This window comes from Gastrolobium bilobum, unplaced genomic scaffold (assembly GCF_033153095.1).
Source record: "Gastrolobium bilobum isolate Gb01-03AN ecotype WA unplaced genomic scaffold, APGP_CSIRO_Gbil_v1 utg2122, whole genome shotgun sequence".
Lineage (NCBI taxonomy): Eukaryota > Viridiplantae > Streptophyta > Magnoliopsida > Fabales > Fabaceae > Gastrolobium > Gastrolobium bilobum.
In genome coordinates, this window is record NW_026897715.1 from 876,436 (window position 1) to 901,101 (window position 24,666).

At 31.0% G+C, this 24,666-nt stretch overlaps 3 protein-coding genes across 3 annotated transcripts; 2 read left to right on the plus strand and 1 right to left on the minus strand.

Annotated features, from left to right (window-relative positions):
* Window positions 1–2,104: 2,104 nt before the first annotated feature.
* Window positions 2,105–4,688, plus strand: LOC133309486 (uncharacterized). The gene is made up of 3 exons (XM_061510268.1): window positions 2,105–2,134; window positions 2,850–4,164; window positions 4,243–4,688. The coding sequence occupies exons 1-3, from the start codon at window positions 2,105–2,107 to the stop codon at window positions 4,686–4,688; spliced, it is 1,791 nt and encodes a 596-aa protein (XP_061366252.1).
* A 2,483-nt stretch (window positions 4,689–7,171) lies between these two features.
* On the minus strand, window positions 7,172–9,360 carry LOC133309487 (transcription factor PHYTOCHROME INTERACTING FACTOR-LIKE 15-like). Its single transcript, XM_061510269.1, is given in 9 exon segments — window positions 7,172–7,182; window positions 7,288–7,405; window positions 7,722–8,102; window positions 8,105–8,241; window positions 8,322–8,358; window positions 8,360–8,401; window positions 8,896–8,961; window positions 9,088–9,192; window positions 9,304–9,360. Coding segments are annotated over 9 exon segments (954 nt in total).
* A 10,296-nt stretch (window positions 9,361–19,656) lies between these two features.
* LOC133309442 (hydrophobic protein RCI2B) lies at window positions 19,657–21,719 on the plus strand. The gene is made up of 3 exons (XM_061510217.1): window positions 19,657–19,853; window positions 19,964–20,065; window positions 21,365–21,719. Exons 1-2 carry the CDS (start codon window positions 19,764–19,766, stop codon window positions 20,045–20,047), a joined length of 174 nt encoding a protein of 57 aa, XP_061366201.1. The 5' UTR covers window positions 19,657–19,763; the 3' UTR covers window positions 20,048–20,065; window positions 21,365–21,719.
* Window positions 21,720–24,666: the final 2,947 nt, after the last annotated feature.

Consider the following 24,666-nt stretch of genomic DNA (forward strand, 5'->3'; position numbering starts at 1 on the left):
TAAATTATAACCGTTAGATTAACGAAAATCAACGGTTAAAATTTAGTAGTAAGAAGTAGTAAGACAAATAGATAGTAACTATAACCTTTCCCTTTTGAAAATAGTTATTTTGAGAATATAAGCAATTGATATTTAAAAAAAAAAATTAACGTCAGCAAATATATATATAGTTCAGATTTTTTTGAAACATAAAATAAATGTAAAACAACAATGATATCCATTAATTTTTCAATATTATTAGAAAAAAAAATGCGTAAGCATTAAGTATTGTGTTATACTTTTTTAAAAATTCTATTATCCTGTAATCCTATTCTTCTAAGTTTTAATGGAAAAATATTTATATAATACTTATTTACTTTATTTTTTTCAATTTTTTTGATAATATATTTTAATTTTATTTATGCGAACAATATTAGACGCTAAATTTTTATAAATATATGTATAATAACAGGTTGTCTTATTATATAATACTTGATGAGATAAGTTTTTTTTTTAATTTCAAAATTTTAATAGAAGTTGAATTACTTTATTGGATGGAATAATAGATTTTTTAATAAAACAACTAAATATTAATAAAGTTCGGGTGTTAAAAAATAATTAAATTAATAGTCGTAAATGTTTACGTTTATTTGGCAATCAAAGTTTAAAAGTGAGTTTCATATAACACTGGGCTGATTTATCAAAATAATAAAATTTTAGAAAATATTTACCAATTTAATTCAGTTTCAAAACTTTTTACCAAAAAAAATTTCACATAACATATTAAAATAAATATAAAAATTATACATATATAAATTGAAAAAAAATTAAATACTATTACAAACATGAATTAAGTCATTTATTTATTAAACTTAAAGTAGGAATATTTAGAAGGTCAGGATCATTTTACACTAGTATAAGTTACACTCTTAATCTTGTCTGTTAGCTCAAATTTTTTAGTAAGGTGAGCCATTGGATACAAGTGGATCAATGGTCAAGATAGAGTGTAAGACTTCTAACTCTTACACCAGTGTAAGAATATCTTGCCACATATTTAGATTTTAATTTATAACATTATATTTATGTTTATCTTGATTTATTTCACAGTAAAATTGTTTTAACTATAAATTTTATTTTAAATATTTTGATCATAATTTTATCTTTAAACTCCTAATTATAGTATTCATTAAATATTTATTTATTTAATAAAAAGATCATTATCACAGATACTAATTTATTTTTTTTGAAAACTCACAAATACTAAATTTAAAATGTCCTTATAATGCAGGGACAACTTAACTTATTAGTCTAATCCTTGGCCCAAAAAATTTACATGGGTGTGGGTCCTTACATAGAAATCGAGTCTTATATAAAAAAAGTGATTTCAATACGAATTTTTTTCGCAAATTTATCGCTTGTTAATTATAGCCGCTTTTGGAGATGTTGGTAGTAACATCAATAGTGATGTCATGTAGAGAGAATTAGATATAACAAATCGGTTCAACAAAATAGAAATCAACATTTTAATTAAAAACGAGTTGACTCGTATTACTTAACATTACATGAATTTTCCTTTTGTCTTTGTCTGAATATAAGGATTAGTATATACTCTGTCGATTCATAATTTAGTGGTAAACTTCAAACATGAGTTGTAGTTTAATGATGAAAGGAATCCTATGAACCACAAGGATATCAACTTATCAAGTTTGGCACAAAGGGCTCTCATATTTTTTACCGTTAAATGAAGGAGTATCTTCTCTTGTTGTCCCTCCACTTAACCTTGTCACTTTGCCACAGCACACAGCTATTTATGATCAGCTTTTTCTATTTTTACACTTTTGTTTTTGGTTTTTAATTGGAAAGCCTTTAGTGGCAGCACAATCCTAAATCATTGAGATTTGAGACCATACCAACTTATGTGGTACAGTCTGTCAAACAGCACACGGTTTCTTCCCTTTTCTCTTTGCAAAACTGAGTGTTCTTCTTCCTAAAGTTGAACTCTCTTTCCTTCTTTTTCCTGGAGTTGTTACCAACCATATCATTCGTTTAAAACTTTCTTTCTTTGTTTCTCCACCTGAAATTCTCAATGACTTAGAAGGTTCCCTTTGCTCTTGAATTTCCCATCATGCTTCCTGAGACTACTTCTACTGACGAGGTTCGTTCCTTTTCTAAGTTTTAGATATCATATGATCCTGAACTTCTTTTAATACTATCTGTGCTCAAGTTTAAGCTCGAGTTACTTTTTTTTTTTAACTTATCTTTTTTTTTTTAAAGAAAAGAAAAAGCTTTTTAAGAGAATCAAGCTTACATATCTATTATTTTTTTTGCCTAGCAATCAAACAACTTTGCTGATGATTTTCATTTTCTCTATTTCTTTCAAAGGCCTGGTTAGACATGTAACTTCAATTACTGTATACATGAGTGGAGAATATATAGGATCAATATCTGTCCTGAACTCTTGATTCCATATAGATATACCTGTGTTAGATAGTAATGTAAGTAAGGAGATAACCGTACAAGGTACCTTTTGTACAAGGTAGATGGAGTGTTAGAATTATGTAGTATGGAAAAAGAAAAGAAAAATTCTAGCATGAACAATATTTGTTGTGGAGTGGAATTTCTGCAAACTAGTAAATTGTGAATGAATTCAACAAACGAACTGCAGTAGACCAAAGATTCACCAAAAAAAATTCTCCTATATTGGAACTCTTGTTGTTTTTGTTTCCATAATCCTTCAACAAATGCACTCTGTCTTTGTGCTTTTATTACATTCTCCGCTGGTTTCAACTTTTACCATGTTGGAAAAATTCTTCCTTGTTACATTTTTTTGTACTTATTTCCATTCTTTTTGTTCATGCCTAAACTGTTAGTGCGTATCTTCAGATTGCACTGTTGATTCAACTATTATTGCTTTTACGTCTTTATTAAAGGGATTTCAAAAGAAGGTAGATGAAGAAGCCAAAGGACAAAAGAGTGTTTCTTTGTCCAATGAAAATGAAGGAAAACATGACAAGGCCGAGGATCCACAAGGTCAAGCTGCCCCTTCGTCCAAGACAGAAGGATATGAAAAGAAGGCTGAGCATGATGTGATGGAGGCTGAAAAGTCTGAAGATTCTTCAGTATTAAAGGCTTTTCCTGAAGATAATACGAAACATGACAAGGTTGAGGATGCACAAGAAGATGAGAAGAAGGCTGAGGCTGGTATTCTATTTGTAGAAAAGATTGATGGTTCTCTGTCATCAGAAGCATCTGTTGCAGACAATCTGAAGGAGAAAAGTTTCATTGAACCAGCACCTGATGCAGCCAAAAGCCAGACAGAAGAACCACCAACCACAGAATCCACTGAATCTATAGAATCAGATGAAGAGAAGCAGCCAAAGACAGACAACATTCCTGAAGCATCTGCTGAAACCATTGAAGAAATAAGCAATCCAACTGAAGCTATTCCTCTATTAGAATCAGAAGCAAAGTTAGTGAAAGAAACTGAATATTTGGAAACAAGTTCCCAAAAAGTAGACAAGCCTAACCCTGAGCCTGCAGTTACTGAAGTGCAGGAAAAATCAGAAGAACCAAAGAAGGAATCTCAAGACAAATCACAAGAAATTGAGTTACCAAACACAGTTGCAATTTCTGATCCCTCGGTTGAAACCAATGAGAAACCGTATGTTGAGCAACCAAACAAAGTTGCAATTTCTGACCCCTCAACTGAAACCAATGAGACACCGAGTGCCAGTGATGCCATTGAGAATCCTGAGCCGGAGGTTCCAGAAGTGCAGGAAAAACCAAAAGAACTAGTAAAGGAATCCCAAGAAAAACTACAAGAGGCTAAGCAATCAAATACAGTTGCAGTTTCTGATCCCTCAGTTGAAACCAATGAGAAAACAAGTGATGCCATAGAGAAGCCTGAGTCCATAGTTACAGAAGTTAATGAAAATTCAGAAGAAACAGAAAAAGAATCCCAAGAAAAGCCACAAGAGGCTGAGCAAACGATTACAGTTTCTGATCCATCAGCTGAAACCAATGAGGAACCGAGTGATACCATAGAGAAACCTGAGCCCAATGTTGCAGAACTTGATGAAAAATCAGCAGAAACACAAAAAGAATCCCAACAAAAACCACAAGACTCTGAGCAACCAAAAACAGTTGCAATTCCTGATTCCTCAGTTGAAACCAATGAGAAACTGGGTGATATCAGAGAGGAAAAAAAAAGGGACCCAAATTTTGTTGAAGAGTTATGCTAGGTGACTAATAACTCTGAAGCAGGGCCTATAGAAACAGAGAGAGTAGAACATGTGGTTACTGAAATTAAGGAAAACCCAAGTGAACCAGAAAAGCAATCATTTGAAAAAGAGGAAGAGGAGCAGCTGAAGACAATTATCCATCAAACAGAATCTGAGAAAGAAGAGAAACCAGGTGACATAGTTGAAGTTCACCCTCCCCAAGACTCAGATATTGAGGTAGTGAACTCAAACTTAGAAGCAGTGCTTGTGAATGCAGATAAGGCAGGACATGTGTCTACTGAATTGGAGGAAAAGCCAAGAGAACAATTAGAAGCAGCTGAAATTGCACGTGAGACTGATAAGAGTAAGGAGACAACATCATTGAAGGTAGATAAAACTGAGAAAGTAGAGGAAACTAGTATCACAAGAAATAGTGCACAAGTTTCATTAAATGAGGAAGCTCAAGCAGCCACTGCAAATCTAGATTAATCTTCTCCTGCAGCTGCAAAGAAAGTTGTTGAAGGGGATAGCATGAAAGAATCAAGCAGCACCAATGAAATTGATGGGGTATCAAAAGAAGTTGTTGGCGTTTTAAAATATCCCGAACAATCTTTCATCAATCAAGAAGCTAAAACTGACCTCAAAGAAGAAAGAGAATATTCTGCTCCAATCAGTATTGATGAAAAGGTTGCTGCAAATGAAGAAGATAAGAAGCAACCAAGCGGACCTGATGCTGCTAAAGGATCCTCAAGAGAGGCAGAGGTGGAAATAAAAAAAGTTGATGAACAGAATGAGGCAATGACAGCTACAATAGAAGAAGGTGGTGGTGTCTAGGCAGATAGTGTAAAAGATGATAACAAGAAACAAGGACAACCTGAGACAAAGGTGGGTGAAGATGCAAGTGCAAAAGCTGTAAGTGAAAAAGTTAGAGAAACATTGGCATCTAAATTGGAAGAAAAAGAAGAGGAATCTATTCAAATTGGTGTGGATAATCTGGAGAAAGTACAAATTGAGGACACTGTGAAAACTGAAGTTAAAACTCAAGAGCCACCGGCCAAGGAAAGTGATGCAACAAAATCATCCAAGGACCTTCCTAAGGAAACTCCAGCCAAGCCAACTCAAAAACAATCAAATAACATTTTATCGAAGGTTAAACAATCACTAGTGAGAGCAAAGAAAGCTATTACTGGGAAATCTCCAACCTCCAAAACTATTTCCTCTGAAGCCAAAGGTGATATTAAAGTCAAGTAATGAGATGGACTGAATAAGTTCGCAGAATTTAGTTAGATGCTTTCCTTGTCATTGTCGTGATGCATGTCATACTTATTGGTTTCTAATTTCTATACATATCATTTCTGTTGATTTTATTTGAGTGTGTAAAAGGGTGTGCAGAGTGCAATGTACACAGAAGTCCAGGCCACGCTTCAAGCAGTACTGTAAATTTTTTATTTTAATTTTCTTTATTCATTGGGGTATACGTTTTGTACTCTTGATTGTTGTAAAAACAACTAAATGATAGGGGTGATTTGTTAACTTGTGGTGTAAAAGTGAGTGGTGTGTTATGTAACAAACATGATCATAGTATTACCTTGCAGTGATCTAGTACTGGTTGTTTATTACTTAACTGCTTGACTCCTTATTTGTGTCCTTTTTTCTTACTGGCCAAAAGAGCCTTCGTTCAACACCAACACCGGATTCTTTTTCACACGGATTTTATACTTGTGCAAAATCACCATTTTGATAAGTTATAAGAAAGATACGTGAAATTTAAATAGCATTTAGCATTACTTTACGATATAATAAAGAAAATAAGGAGTCGTTAGCAGGGTGGAGATCGGGAGATGATAATAAAGAAAGGGGTTTAAATGGGAAGTGGAATGAGAAAATGATACCCAGGAACTTCTTGCCAATACTATGTTATGACTCTGGAAAAGTAATGAGTTTTCTTCCATTTCAATACTTGCATTGGGCCCAAATATAACCAGTACAGGTTCATCATACTTGCATAGTTCATAGTTTCCTTAATCTCAGTACCCTGAACTATTACTCCAGAGTCCAGAAGCATGAGGTTCGCCCATAATAAATTATGTGTGGCACCACTTCTCTATTTCTATAATTATGAATGTTTTGTCAAAAAATGTATATTATTTCATTAATCCAACGAATCACTATAAAAGATATGAATTAAACATTTGCAAGCATGTGATATACAAACCTTAGGAGCTCCCAGCTAGCTCATGAGATAGGGGAGCCCAAAGTCCTCGGGGCTTGGTTTTGCACTAGTTTTACTAGTCCTGAAGCGAACACTGCAATGTCAGCGTCACCACTTGCGCCACTCGATTGCAACCAAAAGACATAGTAGAAAGATATGATACCAATTGATACGAACCATGGGGGAACTTCATCCCAAAAGCTAGCTTATGAGGTACGAGAACCCAAAGTCCATATAAACTTCATACCAGAACCTTATATTTTCGATGTTTGCAACTGGATCATAATAGCATGTTGGTAACAAATGTAAATTTTTAATTCCATTTGACTGAATAGGTCACTATAGTACTTGGAAGAAAAAGTGAATATTATTGCTATTGTAGAGAATACAAACAAAAGGTTACAATATATAAAAGACTAATGAGCCACAAGGAATAAACTCAAATACTTAAAAGCTAAGGAATCCTAAGAAGATAAGGAAATAAATAATTACAATATCGACTAGAGATAATTCTAATAATTACAAGAATAGTGAATGTGAATGTACAAATAAGTGTAGTCTCCAAATATGCCAAAATCTGTGCAATTTGGTAAGTCCAAAATTTGGGATCCCAATGGTTATGTGAGTTTCTACCTCAATGACTCTCAAGTATCCTCTGAGGTACTCTGGATTGAACGTGCAGAGATGAGAAACCATAGAATATGGACTCACATTTCTGAAAACCTAGATTCTTTTTACTAGCCACGATCAATGTGGAGCATCAATCATCACCTGCAAGCACAACTAAACAGTAAGTTGCTCCAATTAACTTCCAAATATAAGTAAGAAGTTAAAATAAACATGTATCTGAACGCACATGCATCTAATGATACTTACAAGATTTATCAAGCACAAGATTATCTTCTTTACTGGGATTATCAGCACCACTGTCATTTGCCTTACCACTATTATATACCGAATTCGAGTGTTCAAATCCGTCAATTGTTGCTTCACACTAGCATAACATAAACGAACACAAGCATCAACAAGTGTATGACTTCCTTAAAATGATTGTGGAAACAAAATGTCTTACTTAGATGTTCAGCAAGCTGAAAAAGTGTAGACAAAAGATAACTTGGTGGAAGGGAGGGTCAATCATCATATTAATAGGTAAATATCCAGTCTTATGAACATGGTAGGTTTACTTAGCATCTTTCTAAAAGTTCCTGCGTGTATTTTTAGTCTCTAACATCAAAAGTGCACTTAAATTCTAGTAGTTACACGATAGGCAACAAACAATCTTAACAAAAAAACAAATTTACTCATCCTACCTGCGTAGACCTCCGACTTGTTAAATTACAGCCATTGTTTTGCACAACTTGTGAGTTCATATTTGGAATTGGATCCTTTAAGGTGGAGGCTGAAGCAGAATCCACAGTTTGCATAAGTCCTGCTGTTCCACTGGAATTTAGTCCTAAAGTTGATGACTTCATAAGAGGCTCTCCTGGAAAAGAAACTAATGGAGCACGTGGCATTGGCATGGGGAATCCCTGACCAGGAAACCCAAACACTTGACGATTCTCATGTAAAGAAGTGGGTACAGAAGTATGTGCAATAGGAAGATGAGTTCCTTGCATTTGGGGTACCTGAACCATTGGGAATCTAGAAGATCCACCATTAACATCAGGCATGCCCACTCCATAACCCATTCCCAACCCATTTGCATGCCAACATCCATAGGTGCTAAAGAAGCCATATGCAGTGCATGCATGTGCTGCATTCCCGCAGGTAACATCATCGTAGGCATATATAAACCAGCTCCCATTGACATTATCTGCGTAAAAAGAATAGGAAACAATCTCACCCTATAATGGGTCGTATATAATCTGAAAAATTAAAACTCGAAGGATCAATGTAAAGAAGAGGGGGGAAGAGAAAGAGTACTTGAAGTTGGAGTTGAAGGGTTTTAAATATACTCAATTGCCTCATCCAGCATTGAAGCTTTATCCACCTAATACATATGAAGTCAGAAAATTCAAAATAAATGAGAAATCAAGTATAAAACATAATTTAAGTTTGATCCACTAATAGTGTGAAGAGCTTTACACTATCAGTTAACCATAAGTTGCTACTATTTACACCATAATTAAAAGCTTTTACTGTAAGTGAAAAAGTCTCAGTTACTGCAATGATGTGGCACTTTCTTATTTATACCAACAACAGATCAAATTGGAACTAAAAAATATATAAATAATGTATTTTAGTTCCAAGGTATTGAATTGAGCTTCTGCTATTTTTACTATGACTTTTATTGAGAGATCATGTTTCATATTCAAGAAACCAGCTAAAAAAAAGTTGAGCTTCATTATTGACAATTTTTGTGGTGAGCTCCAATGATTTGGTAAAAAGATTCCACCGTTGAAACAAACTATAATATATCCGTTTGAAGCTTAAGTCCTCAGTGGTAATCAACATTCTAGCAAAAGTGAAAAATTAAAAGTGAACCTTATTGCAATTTGGTATGAGTTCTTGTAATGCACGCATCTTCTCATTGATCCTGTCTCTTCGTCTCTGTATAAATAAATTCCAAAATTTTGTAATCACATAAATCAGAAACAATATAATTAACATACACTTAAGAAGAACATTTTGTTGTTTTTATTTAACACAACACAAATAGCAGATGGTCTTGCTTACCCTTTCAGATAGATTATGCACTTCAGTTGAACGACTTCTCTTGGAGCCCATACCTCTTCGTGTAGGAGCCGACTTTTTAACACCTGCTGATTCTTCCTCAACATCCTGCAAGTTTTTTTATTATTATTAAAAAAAAATTGTTTATAGAGGAACACTATAAAATAAGCAAGAAAATAATTTAACATATAAGACAGTGTAACTCTAAGAGGTATTAACTTCACTGTGGCACTCAGAGTCCTCGGTATCTCGACTTTTTCGCTTCGTCGGGCTCATATTCGGATATTGTATATTCGGATATTCTTTGTTACATATCCGGATATCTGATATCCGAATATTCAAAGTGGAATATCAGGATATTTTATAGCAGCAGCCTTTTTGTACGAGTTCTGAGTTTCTACTCTTTCCAAATGATTTTTATGACGTGTAATGCATGTTATTGTTATGGAAATTATCTAGAAAAGTTTGTATCACATAGGTACTTCTTCCAAACCAAAATTGTACATATGAAACCATTTGTCTTCACTTTTCTTTTTAAGGATGCATGCTTTTGAAATATATGATTTATGAATGACCTTGAGCTCATGCAATGCTTTGTTTCTATACATCTTTACATATTTATCCTAAGTCCTAAATGAATATACCATTTGAGATTCTGGACTTGGATTGATGCTTGAGACTTGGTGCATACTTTCACATTTGCTTTTTGGATATTGCTTCGTCTTTGAATCATTCCTCTTTGTTATCATCAAAACCATGTTGTCGTGGAATCATCAAATATATGTTGTATCCACATCATCACTTTGATTCATCAAATATATCAAGAATAATGTTATATTAAATAAATAAAAAGTTTTATTTCTATCTTTGTGCCAACAATGGTTTTATTTGTTTATTTATTTTTTGGTTACATAATGGTTTTATTAACTTAGTCTAAACAAATTGTGTCTATCGCGCAGAACAAATCTATAAAAAAAATTCTCTTGACAGAAGAGTTGAACAAAACGGAGGATAATATTAATAAATGATTACCTGAATGATTAAAGAACAGGCGGAACCTGATAATTTATTTAGTCTTGGCCTCGGAGTCTCGTAAACTGTACCCAGTTACACAAAGCATGCTGCCTCACTACTTACAGTTCTGCAGACATTTGTGTCTGCTTCTTTCCTGTCTGCACATGACTGCTAGACCCGTCCAACATGCACTGATTTTTTTGATGACAAAATCTTAAATCACAGCATGCGCAGGAACGAATATATAGGAGGGTGCTTCCATTGTACTAAAAAATCAAAAAAGGAGGTTGCTGTAAACAATAAACTAGCCTTTTTTTCTTTCTTTTTTGGGAATCAAACTGGCCGATTTTTATCCTTAATCTAATTTATGACGCCAATATCAATTTAATAATGTTCCATTCAAAAATGAACAAGAGTTACGATATCAGGTACGCTAAGTCGCTGATGAAAATAATTTCAATATATATATATGAGATGAGATATTGTTACTATCATATCTTAATTATTGATTTCGTCAATCAACGATTATTATTTATTATGAATTAATAATTAATTGATGAGTTTGATTTGTGAAAATGATAACCGTTGATTGGCGGAAATCAACAATTAAAATATAGTAATAATATTAATAGTAACATTATTTGGTAATAAACTAATAACAATATCATATCCCTATATATATATATATATATATATATATATATATATATATATATATAAAAGATAAAATCAAATTATATCATAATAATAAGTATTATATCCAATTTTAAATATTAGTCTCATTAATATATAATAATCTTAATTCATTAATTACGTGAATCCTTAAATAAAAGTGAAATCAACCATTCTATTTAAGATTTTCCAATTTTATACATAGGTCTGAATTGATATGCCCAGTTAGCTATTAAATAGATACAGTAGTACTATGTTTGGAATTGTTAATGTTGAAAAGACAGAATAACAATAACTAGTTCTTATCTACAGTACTACTGTATCATTACTAGGAATGCATAGTTTGGCAACACTTTAGAAAATTGTAATAAATTTATACTTTCTTTCTAATCGTTGTATTCTTGTGTAGAAATATGTGCTCCAAGGAAAACAGAAATCATGCATTATAGAACTCGACATTTTTAAGGATAAGAAGTGCTCGCCTACTCTTGGTATATGATCCTGCCCATGATGCTTTGAAGTTTGAGATTAAAAGAAAATTAATTCAACTCAAATGACAGGGTTCAGGCAAGTGGAAAACATCGAGAAAATTAAAGAGGTTACTATGTCATGTGAGCACTCTTAGATGCAGAGATAAAGTGTATCCAGAAACCTCACAATTTTTAATGCAAGGGATGAAGTTTTCTGTACAATCACTTCATCCACATTTGAACTCTTTTTCATCCATTCATTTGTAAATCTGCTTGGGACATTTCGTCCAACACCTTCTCTGCCAATTATTGTTGTAAAAAACTAGTCTAAAAATATAGAAATGTAGAAACGGTAAAAACTTAGCGTAAGAATATGTTAAAACGCAAGTAAAAATGGATAAAAACACCGCGTAAAAACTTAAAGTTTTACGTTTTTACCTAAACTCAAATTTTTTTAAAAAATATCCTATTTTTCATTTTTTTTTTTAACTCAATCTTCTCTTTTTGTATTTTTATACTTATGTCTTTTTAGTTACGTGACTTTACATTTCATGTCATTTCTACGATTTATATTTCTATCACCTTCTTCCATTTCTACCTAAAAACTCAATTTTAAGAACATTTGTGCCAATAACATGCACAAACAGTTAGCGTGCATGTCAAGTAACGCGCTGGCTACAAATGTATCGCTTTTAAAGTTGTGTTAATAAATCAAAGGATGCAATTTTTCACGTGGCCGGTGGGTTCGTTAGGATGTGGCTTTAAAATGTGAGTTGGGCTAATTAGCAATCACACAAACTAAGTCCAGGGTGGGGGGTCGCTCAGTTACAAGCATTACCCTTTTTGCTACGGCCATGGACTTTGAAGCAGGCCGAAGTCTAAACAGAGGTCCACTGGTGTTCATGACCCAGCCCAGCTCAATCAACTGATCCAATCCGAAGCTAGGTCTTGAAAATATATATATATATATATATATATATATATATATATATATATATATATATATATATATATATATTTTTAATGTTATATATTAAATGTTCCAACCTTATTCAATGTTTCATAATATTTTAAATTTTATAATGTTTTTAAAAATTGATGAAAAATTATAAAGTTTTTTTTACTTAAATTAATATATTCTATATAATGTGATATTATTTTTGTGTTGATATAATTTGTTTCAAAATATATATTATAAATAATGTTTTGATTTTAATTATTTATTTTTAAAATTTTATGATTAACTACTACTATTATTATATATATTAGGTCGGTTTTATATCGTTCAATCATGATCTAAATAAAGTTAAAGTTAAAGTTCAAAATGTTAATCCAGTTAAAATATTAAATACAATTGAGTCAGAGTTAAATTCCGCGTGACTCAACACAGGAAAGTATCCCAGCGAGGAGAATATGTTCAGTGTTTATAATGTGATGCGTATTTTATTTTTTTATTAAATTACTCTTTTATCTTATTTTAAAATAAATTATTATTAAAAATTTAATAAAAATAAAACAAGTATTATATTATAAATAAAAAATACATAAAAATTCAGTGCATGTGTATCACTGAAAAAAATTTCCCCAACGAGGTGCATGACATTGCTTTCCTTGTATCATGGGTACATGTTTTTATTTTATTTATATTTAATTGTCCGGAAGAATATCTAGTGGATGTGATTTTTATTTGTCGGCTGCATGTGGTGGAACTCTTCGTACAGATCATCATACACTGCTTTTGTGGGTCGACTTTATACGTTGGCACCTTGCACGAGGAGAATTAAAATAAAGAAATAATTTTTTTTAGAAAATGTTTAATAAATAAAATTAAGATTTTTGCTTTTGAATATTGTCAAATATTTTGAAAACTACATTAATAATCACGAGCTTTGAATTTCAGATTGAAGGGTTCATTGTTCTAAGGTTCAAATATGGGTAAAATCAAACCGTTCAAAACGAGTGAAAATTTGAACAAAAGATAAAAGAAAACCAAACCAGTTAGCTATTTATAAAACAAATTAAAAAATTACATTTTATTGAATTAAAACATATGTTCTCAACTTTTTTAACCAACAAATGTTAATTTTCAATATACGATTCAAATTTATTTAACATTATACGGAATAAATAAAAGAAAATTATTATGAACTGCTTGCTTGTTTATTTATTTATTAGTTAAATCTTTCATTCAATATTATTTTATACATGGATTTAACTTAGATATACAGAAACTGAAAAAATATACATTATATTTATATTTAATAATTATATATATAATTTAATAAATTTAATATTTTATATATGTATTGGTATAATTATTTTATCAAATAAAATATCAACAAAAAATTAAGTTATTGTTTAAAAAGATATATTGTTAATGTATCTATGTGAGTTACATAAATTGTTTGAATGCTTCCTTTTAACAATCCATGAATAACCCACGAATCTTCCAATTTGAGCATGGAGCGTTTTTCTCTCCGATTCCACAGCTGAACTTGCTTATAAAAACATTTAAGTATTAGCAATCTAAAAACAAAAGAAGGCACTGTCCATCCACATTCACATAATCACATGTGATGTGAGGATCATTCCCTTTAATTACTCCATGTTGTGGTGCTGAAAAGAAAAAAAGAACCTGCGGGAGCTGTCACACGTGATGGGGCGGTTTCTAACATGGAAAGGACGGTTAGCCATGAGAATTAAAAGACCGTTGGGTTGAGGAGAACTTTTTTGAATATTATGAAAATGTAATTGATAAAAAAATGATTGGAGAGTGAATTTTGTAGAAAAATGTAAAAAAAGTTGTTTGGTACCATAAAATATTAGTGGGGAAATTGGGTTAAATATGTTGAGTGTATGTTTTGTTGAAAATAAAAGTTTAATTGGGAAATAAATAGAAATTACGAAAGTAACCTTTTTATAAATTTTGAATGCTACGTGTGGTTAAGAAGAGGGGTATTTTTGTCTTAGTTTTCATCCACTTTTTCAATTTCTCCGGTTTTCCAAGAAATACCATGTTGCAAACGGCATTCTTTAACAGTGTAGAAGTACCTTTTTTACGTGCATTTGAAATTAGATAGGCAACTCTTTTTCATAGGTAAAAGTCATGATTCCATTCAACCAAACGCGGAGAACGAGAATGCAACATACATTTCCCTAGGAAAATTTTGAGATATGCTGAAACAAACACCCCCTAAAGGGTGTTTGATAGGAGTTTTTTGTGCAGATATACAGGTCATTGAGAAGGGTATTTTAAGTTGTCTATGTTTGATACAAGTTTTTAAAAAATTCACGCAATAGATTGATTTGTCCATCATTTTTTGTTTCTTTGAAAATTGTGATGAAAGATACTGTTTAAGAATAAAGGTGATATTTTGAGGGGAAATGATATTGTGATAATCAAGTTGTGTTACTACCAAGTGACTACCAATTAATCTCACCGTTAGATCGATTATGTTGATCCAACGGTTATATTTATTTCCATTTTGTATGGTCATGGTTTCCCAAATTTAATACTTTATATTTATTTCCACCTTTGTATGGTTAATTTCCCATATTTAATGCTTTCACTTTAAATATGGAAAATCATAACCATACTAAGATGGAAATAAATATAACCGTTGGATCAACATAATCGATCTAACGGTAAGATTAATTGGTAGTCACTTGGTAGTAGCACAACTTGATTGTCACAATATCATTCCCCTATTTTGAGATTGTCGACAAAATAAAAAAAGGAGCGCAAGTAGATGACGAAAATGACCATCTTCTAACCCTATTCGTATAACGTGCAATATTATTTAATCAAGAGTTGCTTTCGTAATTTCATTTTATTTTTTTAGTAATATTTTACCTTTAATCAAACATAGACTCGATAAACTTAAACTAATTTTTCCGATAATATTTTGACAACATTTTGGCCTAACAAATAAATTTTTTAAAACTTTATTAAAAGACTCATTTTCTGGTCGTATTTCTATATTTTTGTAATTTTTTTCTCATTTACCAAACACAAAAAAGTGTAAAGAGCAAGAAGAGAGACCAAATGAGATTAGGGATAGAGAGGCCATACCACAAAGCATGCCTCCATCGCCGCCGTTGGTTCCTACACACCGTTGATCTTTGGACAGTCTGGCAGTGGCAGCAATGATTCCTTCATTTTATTGCTTACGCGCTCTCCCAAGTCCCACCACACTCGGAGCCACGCATCCCAAATCCTCAGCCTTACAAAGAAAAATTGAACTGCTAACGTTTACTTCATTCCATTTTACTTATTTATTCTTTTAATAAATTAATACTTATTACAAAAATATTGAAGATTTACAGCTGAAGAACATTAAACCAAGAAAAATAAATATCGAGTGATGCCATAGCAAACCTAGAAAAAAAAATTAATGTCTGCACACAACAGAAGATTATTCATTTCGTGACACCGTTAATTTCCGTCAATTAACGGTTATGATTTTCACAAATTAAACTCATTAATTTATTATTAATTCATAATAAATTATAATCGTTGATTGACGGAACGGTATTAAGATATGATTGTAAGAAGTTGTAAAAAAAAAGTTGTGAGTATAACCTACCTCAAAAAAAATATAAACAAAAAAAGAAAAGAAATCTTTAACTTAATATAAAAAAAGTAATCAAGAATCAATTAAACGGTTACAATAGAACATTTTCGGTCTCAATAAAAATTACGAACCTCAATTTCATCTCTTAGGAAAAAAAACCTACTTCTGATCCTCAGAATTCAAAAATAGATCCAGATAATCAAAATTATGGTCCTTTGAAATTCAAAAAGACCCACATTAATTCTTCAAAAGGACTAACGTGAATGTATTTTGGAATTTAAAAGTATCATGAGTTGAATTTTTTTAAAAAGATTAAATTGAATCCTGTAATTTTTGTTGATGATCCAAAATATATTTTATTTGTTTTTCTCAAAAAAATTGTGTGTGCATTTGTACACACTTGCACCTACACGTGTCCGCTACCGGAGTGATGTTATTTTGACATATCAATGACAAACAGCTGTCCTATGTAAAATATCGATAAAATAAAAGCGCGTGGCATGAGCGAGGTTGGAAGTAGATAATAACGTGTGCAACATTTTTTGGCTGGCTGACCTAATCAGAGAAAACAAACAGGCAAATGACGTAGCTCCAACGTGCCACCATATGTTCTTCTCATTTCTCACGCGGTCTTCAACTCCTCGTCACACGAAACTAACCTGAGCTGTCCATTGATTCCACTTCCGAAAGACAACGTTTCATTTTATTTTCAATTTTGTTTGTTAACTTATAATAAAATAACGGTAATATATCTCTATGAAACGGGAGAGACATTTTATTTCATGCGGAGACATTTTTGCAGGAAGAGTGACCATTTTGTTACATTTGACAAAAAAATTTACCAGACTGTCACGTCAATAGTAAATTTTATCAAAATGTCACGTTGTACCCTTAGCCGTCGTTGAAGAAGACTGAAAATAAAACTAATTCGCATTATCTTATCTTAACTCTTAATTATTTTCAGACTTCTTCAACGACGGCTAAGGGTGCAGCATGGCATTTTGACAAAATTTACTATTAGCGTGGCAGTTTGGTAAATGTTTTTGCCAAGTGTGGCAAAATGGTCACTCTTCCATTTTTGCATGGGGCCTCAATTTTTTTTATTAAAAAAAGAGAGCATATTTTCGTATACTTTTACAGGAGAGAAAACATCGCCTGTTATATAAGTTAAAATGTCTCTCTTATTAGAGAAGAGACATATTTCCCATAAAATAAAAATTGTCTCACATTTAAATAAGGATCACTAGACAATTCAATATGTTAAGAAGTCAAATGTTAGCTTGTTATTTTTTTTTTTTTGAGATTATCCCCCGGTAATTTTATATATTTTTTATGGACTAATTTTGAATTCGAAACAGATATAGGATTAAGGTTTTAATCACTTCCAAAGATGATATTAGAAAGAATCGAACATATGCTTTCATCTAACTTACTCAACTCTTATATGTCAATAGAGCTACCATCATTTTATCAGGTGCTTGTTACTTTAATTCTATGTGCATCATATTGTTGAGAACCATATAATTTTTTTAAAGCTCACATTATTTTTTTCAAAGTTTTAGCGCTTATTTATTTAACTTCAGATGGAGCAATAGTTGAATAACTTTTTTAAAGTAATAAGTTTGAAATTGAAGCTCCTGATATTATAAATAAAATTTATCTGAAGTTACAATTCGTTATCACTTTATAATCAATCAATATTAAAATTAAAATTTATATTAAGTCAATAGTGAATATTATTAAATATATTTTAAGTAGTCTATTTATGATCCCAAAAAAAGTAGTATAGTTATGATGACTTGTATTAACTTTTTTTATATAAGCATTAAACCTACTATGAATTAATAATATGAGAGATGTTATACTTACTACTTATTTTTTTTACTACTTGTTACGGCTAAATCTTAACCGTTGATTTTCGTCAATCTAACGGTTATAATTTATTGCAAATTAATAATTAATTAATAAGTATAATTCCATAAATTACAACCGTTAGATTGACAAAAATCAACGATTAAGATTTGGTAGTAACAAGTAGTAAGAAAAATAGGTAGTAAGTATAACAGTTTCCTAATATGTATATATATATATATATATATATATATATATATATATATATATATATATATATATATATATATATATGTTTACATTTTTGTAGCTGCTGTATATGCATCAATTAAATACTTTCCATATATATACTTGAAAGCATTAAATGTGGGGAATCATAACCATACACTTGTCGTTGCTGTACGTAAAGCGGCTGCATAAATGATTTTACCATATATATATATAGGGAAAAGTGTTTGTCTTTTTAAATGAAATAATTTGTGTCATTTTACTCTCACAAAAAGGAAGAACTCACGCCTTTATTTTTTTTGGTTCACTCTCTCTTCCTCTTTATTTATCACTTTCTCTCACTTAAAATGACATAACTTTACATAATTTAAAACCACACACCTTTTTTTTCTATATATATGAGAAAAATATTTCTCATGTAGTTTGAGATATATTTATCTTCGTCCACCCAAAAATTACGTTATTTTGTTTATTTATTTTTATATTAACTGATTCACCTTTGAATAGTTATGATTTTTTTCTTTCGGTTCCTTTATCATCATTTATTATTTTTTGTATAGTTATGATTTAGTAGTCGAGTATAAAATTATCTCAAATAACTTGAGAAACGATAAGCCTATATAGAGAGAGACTTTGTGTACAAGTCGTTTGTTATTATGGGTAATTACACATTATAAATGTAATATAGAAGGTTCATATTCTTATTCAACATGCATTATGGTTAAAATCGCTGGTTTCAATTAGAGCTGGCAAAACGGGCTCAACTCGGCGGGTCAACCCGCCCAACCTGCTAAACGGGACGGGACAAGCTGAGTTTTTCAACCCAACTCAAAAGTGGGGCGGGCTCATTTTTTGGCGGGTTGATGGCGGGCCTAGGCGGGTCAGTGTAAAATAAGCTCGGGCTGGCGGGCCAACCCGCCAAACGGGGCGGAGCGAGATGAGTTTTTGAGCTCACTTTTAAAAGTAGGGCGGGTCGGACTGACTCATTTTTTGACGGGTTGATCCCGCCCACTTTGTCACCTCTAGTTTCGATACACGTAAGGAGTGAAAATACTTTCATTCCTCTGCACAGACAAATGACTTTAGGGACAAAGATGGCTCTGTATGATTTCTGTTATCCATAACAGTTTTTAAGTTTTAAAAATAAAAAAATTGTTTGGAAAGAGTGTTTTCATAGTATCATTTTTTCAAAATGTTATCTACTTTTTTGTTTTTAAAATTGAAAAGGTAAAACAATTAAGGGATGGTTTCAAAAGTTTTTTTTTTTTTTGATGTGACATTCTTGTAAATATGAAAATTTATTAATGACATTTTTATAATTAAATTAATTTTAATTTTAAATTATTTCACAGTGACAATCTTGTAAATATGAGAATTTATTAATGACATTTATGTAAATAATTATAACTTTTTTTTTATGTAAACTACAATCTATTTATAACTTTAAAACTAACTATATTCAAAAAAAAAAATTATTGGTTTTTTACTCTAAAATCAGTTTTCAAAATTTATCCTATTTTAAAAACAAAAAACAAAAAACAAGAACACATTCAAAGACACCCATAGATTTTCATTTAGTATAGAGCAGTTTTATATTTTAAAACTAAATTGTTAATTTACTTATACGTCTGAAAGATTAAGGTTAAATTTATAATTTGATTCTTGCAATTGTTTCCAATGTATAAATGCCACGTGGTGCTTAGAGTGGATAAGTTTTCACTTGTTGAATCTATGACCTATATATAAGCACCCACCCACCATCCCTCTCGTCGTAATCACATAGCGAAGTCGTTGAGCGGTTACGAGTAGGCAATTAGTAAAGTTTGTTTTACAAAATTGAGGTTGTAAGTTAGGAAAAGGTAAGAAAAAAATGGCCGACGACAGCACAGCCACCTGCATCGACATCCTCCTTGCCATCATCCTCCCTCCTCTTGGGGTTTTCCTCAAGTATGGTTGCCAGGTATATAATTGTACTGTTTCTGTTACTCAATTGAACCTCTCTTCCTTTTTCCTTTTTGTTTTAATTTTGTCTGTGTAATTCATACGTTGTTGTTGGTCCGTGTTTTACAGGTGGAGTTTTGGATCTGTTTGGTGCTCACCATCTTTGGGTATCTTCCTGGAATTATCTATGCTGTCTACGCTATCACCAAGTGATTTTGCCCTTCAGTTTTTGTAAGTATCGCTTTTCTTTTCGCGTTCTATATATCTTTGTCTTTTAATCAAGACAAAATATTTTACAATTCAATTATCATGTTCTTACTTTTTTATTTGTGTGAATTTTTTTTTTCTTTTTATTTTTAATAAATGTGCGACTGAGTTACAACATGAGAATTTCATGGAACATGAAAAATTCAAATCGATAAGAATTTCATGCAACATGAGAAAATTAAATATCTTTGATTAATTATACTATGGTTTCCCAAAAGTACAGCACTGCTTTAAATTTAGATTCAACTTATATATGCTGTAAATTATTCTTTAATAATTGTATGTGTTAATTGTTGCAATATTTTATTAATGAATTCTCTCTTTATATATAATTGTTACTGGATATTTGTAATTAAGATCCAAACACATGATTTTATTCAATAATCACAGAAGGGTTATTTTTGTACATTGTTATTCGTTGATCATTTTATACCAATTTAATTTTGCAATGATGAAATTAGTTTATAAAGATTGCCGAGATTGCCGAGTCGCGCATAAAAAATATTTAGATGGAATTTTGTTATAGGTTGGGTTGGGATGGGATTTTGGAATATAAATTGGGAGTAAGTGAATAAATAATGGTCCCTTTGACGTGAGGTAACTGAATAAGAGAAGATGAGAGCATGTATTTAATTTTTTTCTCTAGTATTATATTTAAAAAGAGTTTAAAGTTTTAATTTATTTCAAATCACACTAGTGATAAAGCGATAAATTAATTAAAATATTTAAAAAAAAAAATTGTGTGTTTCATTCGCACAAATTTGATGCTGTCTTCTTGCTAAATAATTGTGATTTGGTGGTACTTACTTTGCTTTGCCTTACTTTTTGCGTTGTTAGATGTCCTTCAACAATTAGTGGACCTTACTTTTTGTTTTATCAAGTTTCCTTCAACAATTAAGAGCCCGTTTGTTTACACTTCTGGGAAAAAGTAATTTTTATCTCTTTCTTATTTTAGAAGTCTTTTTTACAAAAGTTAGAGCTATTTATATTTTTATAAAAATATTTAGTTTTTGAAAAAAATATTTCGCTTTTGACTTCTGCTTTTTTTAGAAGTTAAAATTTTTAGCTTCTGGAAAAAGTAGGTTTTTGACTTTTTTGTGACTTCTACTTTTTTTTAAAAGCAGACATCCAAATGAACTAAAACTGAGAAGTGCTTTTTTTCAAGAAAAAAAAGCAGCTTTTGAAGAAAAAAAAGCTAATCCAAACGGGCCCTAAGACGTGGACCTTCCACTAACTCATAAAAATCAATGCTTTTGTTGACAGGTGGGCAATGAACAGTTGTCAAGGGCGTTTGTGTCTTTCAACTCGGATATTGGTGTTCAAGTATAACCGTATGATCTTTGATGGACAAAAGTGATTCTTTTTTATCTCTTATCAGTGTCAGTGTGTCACTATTCCTTTTTTTATTGTCCTGTTTTTACATTGTCTGTTCTTGTCCCATGTGGGAATGAAAGGGTGGAGCTTGTGGCCTCTAAGACATGGTAATCGAATTGAAATATACTAGTTGGTCAGTGTCAATCATCTTGTTCATGTTTCTCAGACCTTAATATATTTATTTAATGTCAATTGTGCTATTACTAAATTACTCTTAAATTAATAAAATCTCGATTTATTCTTATTATTCCATTTTTTAATCTTGATAGCGTTTTTGTGGTTGCAATTTTTGTGGTTTTCCCACGCTTTCTTTCTTATCTTTATTGCTTGCCAATAGTATCGCCTAATAGAATTGACAAGGGGAATTAGTTGGACCATGCAAATATACAAAATGTCTTATCATTTTTGAGTTAGTAAGAAATTATGATTTAAATTGATTAAATGAATTTGGGTTAGTTTTTTCAAAAAAAGGAAAAACTGTTTAATCTTAACCTAAATAATATATTCAAATTAAAATGTTTTGAGTCGGATCATTGTGCCAAGCATATATTAAGTTTTTTTAAACATAATCTAAAAGATAGAAAATAGGAAATTCGAAAGATTAGTTTAAAATTTATTAAGATTCTAATTAAACTTATCGAATTCTATTTAATTATTTATATATATTTGATTTAACTTTGATATCCGAACGCATTTAATTTTTAAATTTTAAGCTGAGCCGAGTTAGTAACTTTGCGAGTCTATTCAGATTTGCATCTACTGCTACGGGTGAGCTGTTCTCTATTGTTTGGCTATAAAATCAAAACAGGGGATTAAAATTAGTTATGCAATTAATGTAAAATATATTAATAAGGTATTACGTCATTATAATAATTAAAATACTATTTTACCAAAATATGTTAATTTTTTTAAAATGCTCTTCTAACACAAATTGTTAAGATTTATAAAAGGTATACGTTATCTAAACTAAAATTAATAAAAAAAGTAATTATAAAAACCAATGGTTAACATATTCTTGCAATAAAAAAAAATGTGAGTGTCATGTGACATGATACAAGATAATATCCTATACACAAAGGTGTATGGATTTAACTGGAAAAAAAAAATGAAGATAAGAGACTTACTTTTTTGTATTTATAATATGACAAAAAATATGTCATGTAATATGACACTAATATTTTTCATAAATAAAACTAACTATTAATAAGCAATATACACTTTGGACCCCCATTTTGGCATTTTACTCTGGTCATGAGCATGGACCATGGGTTATGTAGGCCACTGCTATAAGTTATAACACAATGGGTCTGAATTTGTCACCTACCAGTGCTACCACCAAAGACGTTCACATGGTAGGCCATAAAATGAGCAGGCGTGGACCCTGGCCCTCCTCCTAAAAAGTTTTAATGATATACATGTAATTTTCTTATAAATAAAATATAAAATATAAAATTGCGGTTAATACTTACTTTAACTTTTCTTGCATATACTCATGGTAGTTAAAATCTGGATTTAAATCTTAAAATCTCGATTTTAACGATTTATTTTTGCTAAAATGATTTAGATTTCACTTAAAATCCTTTTCAATATGACATTTCGATTTAGACATTTACCTAAATCTCGATTTTAAGATTTAAATTCCAATTTTAACTATTGAAATGATGTTAAGCAAGTTAGAAAAATTGTTGAATATAACATTGCTGATGTTTCATCCGAAGATGAATGAATTGTGAAAAATGAAGGAACTTTATCTCATGATGAAAGTTTAGATGAAGACAATTTTGAATGATGTAATTGAAGATCACGTAGAACAGAATGTCTTCGATGATAATAACTTGAATGATTTATTAGCTTAGACCCTTAGAGTGTGACAATTGTATGCAAATGTATAAGGATTGTGACAGGTAGTCTATTTTTCCTTAATTTTTTTTTATACATAAGCATATGTATATAAAAATTTAATTTTAGAGTGCAGCTAAAATCTACGATTTGTATTACAATTTTTTATTCCCTTTTCGATTTTAGGTAAATTCCCGATTTTGACTACCTTGCCTATACCTAAATATTTTTATCACTTCAACTTAATTTTAATTTTTCTTTAATAAATCATCAAAATTGTTCACTTTCAACTTGTTAAATGTTTTTTTTTATCCCTCCCCAAATTCTATTTAGTCAAATTGGGACTCGACCCCACGTTGACCCTCTAAGCAAAGTGCCTTTTCTGAAATGGAAGCCTCCAACCTGCGATGTGTTGGGATGGGAGCGGAGTTAGAACTTGCGTATCAAGCTGAGATTTCATTACTTAAAAAAAAAAAAGATTTCATAAAATGTTTGCAAAAGCCCTCACATCACACGTTAATAATGTTGGAGAGACTGATAAAAATGGACCACCAACATAACTGCATTAAAAAATTAGCACTGGCGTTAAATAATAGAACCATAACTATCAAAATTTTTTTTTTTATAAAAACTTAAATGACGTGGATACAAATTTTCGATACATCTGGTCGGTAAGATACCACTAATCAGCATACTGCATACTCAATATATCGGAACATAGAAAACTAGAAGCAAGCATTATATTAGCGACAAAATAAACTTGCACTAAAATTATCATTATCATTGTTGTATCTAACTAACCATTCGCACTTGGAAAACCTAAAACTGTTTATATGGTATTGGGATTTCCTAAGACTAGCTACCCTCCAACCAAATGAGATTATATACTATATAGTCCTTTTATGCTATCCTCCCCACTTCTTTAATTTAAATCTCCAGCAGGAAATTTCCTCCTCCAACTTAGACTCACCTCTATGATTTTCGTGCTTTAATTTTTATGAACTGATTGGATCCAATGGCACGTTGATAATGGTCTTCACGCTTCACCTCCAACAGCTTTAGTTTATAACTTTATATGCTGTTGGCCCATGTATCTTTACCCAAGTTTCTTCTTTGATTTTGGGCCTCTGGTCCTTAAATTGCCCCTAAAATAACATGGAAGTATGGAACCACGTTATCCAAAATTTTAAAACTAATAAATATAAAAAATTGTTTAAAATTATAAAAAAATACATATAATCAACAATTAATTCAAGTAAAATTTTAAAAATATAAATTAAATAATAAAAATATTTCAAATTAAAAAAAATTGAATTTAAAAGTCACAAGAACATAAATTAAGAGTGACATGT